At 45.7% G+C, this 8663-nt stretch overlaps 1 protein-coding gene across 1 annotated transcript; it reads right to left on the bottom strand.

The window, feature by feature from the left end:
- Positions 1-4159: 4159 nt before the first annotated feature.
- EI90DRAFT_3157007 (uncharacterized protein) lies at positions 4160-5730 on the bottom strand (the record flags this gene model as incomplete). Its single annotated transcript, XM_039066088.1, has 4 exons — positions 4160-4374; positions 4430-4597; positions 5176-5544; positions 5599-5730. The coding sequence occupies 4 exons, from the start codon at positions 5728-5730 to the stop codon at positions 4315-4317; spliced, it is 729 nt and encodes a 242-aa protein (XP_038912233.1). The 3' UTR covers positions 4160-4314.
- Between the last annotated feature and the right edge of the window lie 2933 nt (positions 5731-8663).

The raw sequence follows: 8663 nt of genomic DNA, 5'->3' as shown, positions 1-8663 counted from the left end.
TGTAAGTCAATTCTCAGAAACTTTTAGACTAACCCATAAAATAGAATTAGCCAAAACACTCGGATTGGTACTTTAATTACAACAAATATTATTAGTACACTTCCCCATCCTAACTAAAGAACCAGGGAACAGCTTGGTGGTGGTCTCGTTTGAACCTCCCAACTGACCTTCCTTCATTCTCTCCTTCAGTGTACTGTGTGTGGACATATAGGATCACAAGTAAAGGGGATATCCCAAACTGGACCAGTCGAGGGCAAGAGGCTAGTGGGTACTTGGCACTCGAGGGAGCGTACCAGTAGCAAGTGATATAACAGCTCCTTGAGGGAGCTTCCTGAGGTTGGGTTGATGGGTACTTGGCACCCAGACGGGCATACCGGCAATGAATGGGATTCCAGCTCCTTGAGGGAGCTTCTTGAGGTTGGGTTGACAGATACTTGGCACCCAAATGGGCATACTGGCAATGGGGTATAAGACCGTTCATTTGGCAAGCAGTCTGTGTTCGTGTCAACAGGTACTTGGCACTTGTATGAGCGTACCGGTGACAGAGGGGTTAGTCATTCATAGGTCGAATGACACATGGTGGGATCAGTGGCTACTTGGCACTCACAAGAGCGTACCAGTGATGAAGGGAACAGGCTTGTATCGAATACTAATCCATCCATAGAGTTAACCAGATTCTCACCATGTGGTGAGACAGATGAGAGCCCGGTACCTGGGTGAGCGATGTGAGTCGTAACAGAAGGTGTTTGCGCATACCTGAGTTGAGTCATGCACGAACTTGACAATCCATGGCTAGAGTCATCAACCTCAGTAGGGATGACCCATATAGATGGTGACCGAGACATATACAACCTTACACAGACGTTACAATGTTGGCACAAGGAGGTTTACAGTTGTTGCACAGAAGGTGGGAGTGTGTTATTCATTAAGTTCCGTCTTTCTCAGCTGTAGCCGTACATGAACATGACACTGACTATTGAATATGAATGATCACAAGAAGTCTCATGAAATGGAATAAATAATCTGGCCAGCATCAAAACCCAATAAGGGAAAGCTTAGCATGGAGTGAGTGTATAAGAAGGGGGGGGAACAGGGAGAATGTAAGAAAGAGATGGGAGGATGTGGACAAGGAGGACCCACTGTGGTTGATGTTCAGTCGACATGGTCACGAGAGACTCCATTCCTATAACATGCATGTTGTAGAGACATCCATATGGCCTTTGGACACTCATTTATATTTCATAATATTGAGAACTGGCCAAGTACTGGCCAATGGCATGATGGGCACTACTAGGGCACTACTAGGGCACAACAATGAATTGGCCATAACTCCTGAACCGTTTACCAGACTTCCATTCCCGTTACACCGTTGGAAAGGTGTGATTTTTCTCTTTTTTATGATACCAAAAAATTGCCATGGCACAAGTATTATGATTCATAATACCTACTGTGATTAGATAGAAGTGCATCTGTGACAACTTTTTGTCACAATTTTTGTGACACAAGCGGTGATGCATACTCTGTTCCTCCAAGGGGAACAGAAATGTGTGACAAAGTTCTGTCACAATAATTTTGTGACACAAACGGTGATGCATACTCTGTTCCTCCAAGGGGAACAGAAGTGCATCTGTGACAACTTGTGTCACAATATTTTTGTGACCCAACTGGTGATGCATACTCTGTTCCTCCAGGGGGTACAAAAATGTGCAAGCCAAAGTAAAACTTGCTAGAGTGCCCTACTGCTTGATGCCCTAGCCCTAGGGCAGGATGACCCAGGTTAGGGCTAGGGATCCTGCCCTAGGGATTTTTCAAACCCTGGAACCCTAGGCCCCCTCTTAGAGTGCTTTCCTACCATCTTCAGAGTTTGGTCACTGCTCCCGCTTGCAACATGAAATGGGGGGGTTTGATGGTGCCGATTGTCGGTTGGCATTGGGGTGTTTTCAGCTGAGTCTCTTTTGTCTGGCTTGGGTTTTGGGATTGAGCCACTAGCTAAATTCTATTCACATTTCAAACACATCAAGGAGGCCTTCTAGGTCCGTTGCAGGCACAGGGTGAACGCGGCGGTGATGGCAGTGATATAGGGATGGTAAGATACAGGAGGGAAAATGGGTGGATACATTGAACAGCAGGAAAGGTGGTCCATGTAAGAGAGAGAAAGAAAGAAAGAAGAAAGGAAGAAGAAAGGAGGAAAGAAGGAAGAGGTGGTGTGGAGTGGGGGTCGGGCAGGGCATGTTGGGGTGTGCCCTGACATCAACTAGGTTTCTGGGACTTTCCTTGTTGTGAGCATGCATGACCCTGACACATTGCTAGTTGTCTTAAGAGGTCCTTAATTTCAGACTAGTGATGGGGAGTCACAAACACAAAATGGAAATGGAAACCTCCATTTGTCATATCCACACATACCTGATCTGTCATATCCATACAACTCCGGACCTCTGCTCCTGTTCTGGACCTCCATCTCCTCCTCCAGAACTCCAGAACCTCCACCACCTCCTCCCCCTGTTGGTTGTTGAGAGCCCACTCCACCTCTGGCTCCAACACAATGTCCAACACTACCTCTGGTCCGACTCCGGTTTACTCTGGGTCCGATCCCAACCTCGTACCTTCCAGACCAGAGTTTGCGATGCTCTGCACCTCCAGCTCCGGACTCCTGTACTGGAACCTCATCACACCTCCACTCCGGTCGCATCTCCACCTCCGGACTTTGACCTCCTCCTCCATCTTATCTCCTTGTATTCCTTATTACATTTCATTTATTATGTCTTGCCAATATTCCGGACTTAGACTTCCGACTCCGGACCTCCGGAACTTACTCTGGACCCTGCAGTCTCTACTGTATGGTGTCATTTAATCCTCTTGTTGCCTCTTCCTTATTTAGACAGCTTCCACTTCATTCCCCTCTTGGCCTTGCCCTTTTTTGGGAAGCACCATAGAGTCCCAACCCTTGACCCTTGGGGTTGTTCCCTCATCCTGTCCTCCTTCCAGTTCCCTTTGTTCTCTGACTCCACTCCTGTATCGTTATATATATACTCTGTACTTAGTTTCCTGTACCCCCCAGTCTGAAATCGACGACCATGACGACTGGATTGTCCCCCAAAGAGACTCCCCCTGCTAACCTGAAGTTAAGCACCACCTTAGACAACAAGCAATGGCACAGCACTCCACTCAAGTCGCTGAGGCCAAGGTCCCTCCATTCCTGAGTCCCTTCTCCACTTCCAGACAACTCCCATACTCCTCTAACATGATCCTGATTTGACTTCTGGACCCCTCTCCACCACCTCCAGAGTCCTACCCCTATCCCATCTGCTCCAATCTCCACCTTCAGACCTGACACCACCTTCCTCTCCTTCCCGCTCCTGTCCCATACCCTGAACTCAGACACTGTTTGTACCTCCGCTCCAAGAATCCCATCATGTTCCCAACCTCTGACTTTGACCCCCACCTCAGCTTAAGTCCATTGCATTGGTGACCTCATTTCACGTAAACGCCATTGCCAATATATTCCTCAGACTTCCAACCCCTGCCTCCATAAGCTCCACTACCTCCAAGCTTCACAGACCTACCTCAGCACTTTCACCATCTGTAGTGTGTATACTTTGCACTTCTCCCTCACCCTTCTTATTTGGACTACTGCTTCTTTCCATTTAGCCAGTTAGTCATCCACCCCACACTTCCCCTCATCCTCCTGCCACTGCCCCTCTGGGCCCTTGCCCTCCTTACCTCCTTTCAGATGCACCATAGAGTCTAATAACCCTTGACCCCTTGGTGCATCTGTAATTCCCTTTGTCTCTGTTTGGATGCCTTTGTTCCGTTTTGGACCCCCCCCCAAAGCAAAGCAATCTCAATGGCAGGCACCCAGAGAAGATGACACACCCCAACTGACTACTGACTTGCAATATAAATTTTACTTAAAAAAAAAAATCCCTTCAAAAAATTACCATACATGGAAATTCCAAAAAAGGAAATTCCTAATAGGGAATTCTAAAAGGGAAATTTTCTATATAAAGTAATTCCCAAAAAGGAAATTCCATAAAGGGAAATACCAAAAAAGGAAAGTTTCCTTTTATAGAAGGACCTTTCCTCATTGGGAATTACCCCATATAGGAATTTCCTTTTATGGAAGGCATAGTAAGGCTACTATGACGGTAGTAGATCCCTTGGGTCCAGGGTGCAGAAATGTCCACCCTTATAACTTTTCAACCACTCAACTAAATTTCAAATGATTAGTACCCATAGAAACGTCTGATTTTTCTCTTTCTTTCAAGCTCACAAAATCCCCAGGGTGCAGCCCCAAATCCCTTTTCCTGGGTTCTTCTATACATTTTTACCATATCTTCTCTCAGAGTTTGTGAGCAGATGTTCAGCGTGGTAGAACTGAGGTGGAATGCATATTTCTTGGGATTTTATCCAAGTGAAAAATGTTGCTTACCATCCCAGGCTCAATCGTCCACTCCTCTTCTCCCTTGGGTTCAAGTAAGTTCCCAGGCAATTCACCACCAACCTTCTGGACCCTCTCAAACTGGCTCCAACTCCACTTCATCACATTTTTGCCCCTTTTGGGATGTTCAAGGTCCTCTTCCATGTTTGAGAATGTGAGCTGGGAGAGACCTCAGGATGGGGGAAGGTGGTCATCGTCCATGTTGTTGAACCTTTGGTTCTCATCCTCAGGTCTGAGGATGTGACCATCAGAGCAAAGTATGGCTAGGTGCCAGAGACAAATCTCAAAGGCAGCCCCCCAGAACTAACTGACTGAGTGAGCAAGAAGAGTACGAGAAAAGGGGGAAAATGTTCAACTTACATTTTGCATCCCCCCCCCCATATGCCTTACAAATGACCACTTTGTGTATTGGATGAACCATTTGACCTTTCTCATGAGAGTCATAACCCTCAGCATCTCCATTGAACAAAGCACAGGCCTCAAAGGCTCCAGTGAATTGTTGCTCCCAAGCATCCCTGCCCACCACGCTCTCCTCTGTAGGCCAGTCGGGACTCGGTCCCTGTTGACAAAGGTTCCATAGGCATTGACATAATCATCAAGCAACAGATTTGGAGCCTTTTCCACAGGGGCATTATCTTGAAGTACCCAGGTGAAAAACATGGAATCCCCCATTAAGGCTTCGGTGGTGGGGAAAATAATTATTGTGTGGAGGCCAGGATGAAAGATGCACAACTTACAATTTCGGTAGACATCCATTGTCCAAAATCCAATCCATCTTTATGCTGATGCACTTCTTCCAGTTGGAACTCGTGGGGTTCAGGATCCTCATCTCCACTCTCTGCCATTGTTTCCTTGGTCAAAGCCAACTGGATGGCATTCTCAAGGACTCGCTTCCTATGCTGACCATGGCACAGGTAGACCTTGAGGTGTGATGGCAAGAATTCTGAAGCCCCCAGCCTCACACTGCCTGGCTCTGATGTGAGAATGCCAGCCATAGGGTGTCTGTCACCGGTGATGTTCATTCCCCATGCTGCGAAATACTTTTTAACAAACTCCCGTTGGACCTCCCGGTTGCCAGGGAGCTGCTCCATCTGAGACAACCTGACCTGCATTGCCATGGGCATCAGCAAAAATAAAATGAAAAAAATAAAATAATATACCTTGACCTTACCCAACCAAGAGTCATCCTTCTTCCTGTTGAAACTTTGTTCTTGGGCCAGGGCTACCTCAGGGAGGGCTGCACTGCTGATGTATTTTTGGGAGTCAATTTGGTATTCAGGGGACTTTTCCATTTCCTACAGATTATGTAAGTAAGGACTTGGGGGAAAATATATATAAAAAGTTGCCTCAACAAATCTGGGTTTGACTCAGTGCCAACACCTCTCCCAACATGATAGATTGCATTTGTATGTCCTACAGACATGAAACAATCAAGCTGGACCCAGATCCACTATGATCTGGGTCAGGTTTTGGCAAAACATGTGTTTTCACACAAATTGCACAAAATCCAAGCTCAGAACCCATGTTGTGGAGAGATTTGGAAGATCTAGAGAGGCAGCAACATGAACAATGCATCTTACCATTTTCAAGGGATTTTGCCCAAAATTGCAGGTGTGGTGGACAGATCAGTTGTGTTGTGGTGATAGCAAGCAAGTGCGAAAGTAAGATCATGTGACCTATCCCCAGTGGGATAGCCCTTTCGGAATTTTCCATTTAAATTCTCACGCTACGGAATTTCCCACCTACCAATCCCCCAGGGGATTGCTCTGTGGCTGTGTGTCCAGTGTGTCTGTGCACCATCACCCTCACTGTCTTGAATGCCGTCACCACTGATTCCCACGGTCTCAACACACTTTACAATATATGGATAGTCCTTGAAAATGGTTTCCCAAATATGTATAATTATTTCCACAATTGACCAATAAATCATTGAGAAAAATGCAAAATACTTTCCCAGACGCCGCGAATATGCATCGAGTAGCAAAAATCAAAGGCTCCAAAAAAATCCAATCCAAAAAAATCACATTAATATTCCTTGATGACTGTAGACCTATTTTGGTGCAAACAGCTTCTTTATCGGTCTGCTAGATCCAAAGATATTCTCCATTCTTTAACTTTTGTACCCCTTGTACCCCCTTGTAGCCCAAGAAATTAAAGGGCCCATAAAATCCCAAAAAATGATATTAGGATTCTTTGATAATAGTAGACCTATTTTGGTCTAAAGGAATTATTGTAGTTATTTTAGATCTCAAGATAATTGACATTTGCTTAAGATGCATCCTCCAAAGGTTGTTTCTTGAATAGTCCTCTAACCTGGGCAGCTATGCACTTGGTTTCCTTTGCATTTGGCAGGTCTCAGCAATGTTAATGATATTTGTGTCAGCATCCTGAAGTAAATTGTTGAGTAAGGTGATGGGGTACGAGGGGGTACAACAGGGTACATTGCAAAGATTCCCCTATAACTTGGCAATGGCTGCACTAAATTTCATATGGTTTGTATGATTGGAAAACTATGATTTTACTCCATTTCTGTAGGCTAAAATGTTTGTAGAATTCATTAGTTGGGTAATTGGCTATTGCCTTGCTGTACCCCCAAAAGCCCAAGTGTCCACAAAAATCTGGATAATTCATATTAGTGTTTATTGATTAAGATAGACCTACTTTGGTCTAATATACATGTCAATAGAGTCCCTGGCTCCTGAGATATTTTACATTCTTTCAAGTTGTACCCCCTAACAATTGTTTTGTGAATAACTCAGCAATGACAACAGCTATTTATTTGGTTTCTTTTGCGTTTGGTAGGCCCTAGTAGCCCCTAAAACATATCTTATTTACCGGTGGTGTTTTAAAGTAAACTGCTGAGAAAAAGTGCGGGGTACATCGGGGTACAAGGGGGTACATGCAAACATTGATGAATAACTCGGCAACCACTGAGCAGAATTCTAAATTTTTAGTACCGTTGGAAAGCCACGATTATAGGCTATATTTGGGTGCCCAAACATCCACGGGGTACATCAGTAATAGGCTATGCCTGGTGTTGAAAATAGATTGGTGTTGTTGCCAGTAGCAAGCACAACTCAGCCGTTTTCGTCAAGGCTGTTAATGAAGATGGGCTGGTTCCTCATGAACCCGTTCCTCTTGTTGACCTCAACCTCCCTATCCCACCAATTCCTATTCTCATTGGAGACAATGACAAAGTTGAGCAAGTCTCTGTTCCGGTACTCACCCAGTTAGCACAGGGGATAACCAGCCTTGCTCGCTCCACTGCCCATCCCACTCCAATCCCTGCTCCCAGAAACGCTCCTGTACAACGTCCAAGAACCCAACCGTTTGATGGGGTCGATCCTCACAAACTCCACACCTTCTTGGTCCAGTGTGAGTTGAACTTTCAGGACTGCCCCCTGGCTTTCATGAGTGACCACTCGAAGATTATCCACACACAGTCATTCCTGATGGGGATGGCACGTGATCGCTTCAAACCAGATCTTCTGGAAGGGCTGCCTGAGGGCGCTCAACCTTTGTGGATGGATAATTTTCAGGAATTCATTTTAGAGCTTAAGGAGAACTTCAGTCCTCATGATCCAATGGGCAATGCTGAAGACGAGATCCTCCAGTTGAGTATGAAAGATGGACATCACATCAATAGGTACATTGTCGAGTTTAATCGATATGCTACACAGTTGCATGGTTATGGCGAGCCTGCACTTCGTTGGTTCTTTTACGACAGACTGCCAGAGCATCTCAAGGACGATTTCTCATGTGTCGCTAGGCCTACTTCACTTTCTGCCCTCCAAAAACTCGTGCAGATGTTTGATGTGCGATATTGGAAGTGTAAGGCTGAAGCTGGACGCCAGGTTAGACCTCTGCCCTCCTTCGCCACTACCTTTGACAAGGCTGCTGCCTCCCGAACAGCAAGTACTTCCTTCCACCCTTCTTCTGCTCCTTTTCTGCTGTGGTTGCGAAGCCTCCTAAAGACCACAAAAAGTCTGAAGGACGCCCCACAGCCAAACCGGACCTCTCTTCAAAACTCGGTGAAAATGGCAAGCTAATGCCAGAAGAGCGTAAGCACCATTTTGATGGGAATCTCTGTATGTTTTGTGGCTTGTCTGGCCATATGGTCAAGGACTGCCTGAAATCATCCTCTCATGCTTCCAAGGCACAAATTGCCCAAACTGTGCACTCTATGGCTCCTCCTGTAGAGCCAAAAAATTAGTTCACAACTCTG

Source organism: Cantharellus anzutake (genome assembly GCF_015039405.1).
Source record: "Cantharellus anzutake strain C23 chromosome Unknown EI90scaffold_53, whole genome shotgun sequence".
Lineage (NCBI taxonomy): Eukaryota > Fungi > Basidiomycota > Agaricomycetes > Cantharellales > Hydnaceae > Cantharellus > Cantharellus anzutake.
The sequence above is the reverse complement of the archived record's forward strand: the minus strand, read 5'-3'. Positions and strand labels throughout refer to the sequence as shown.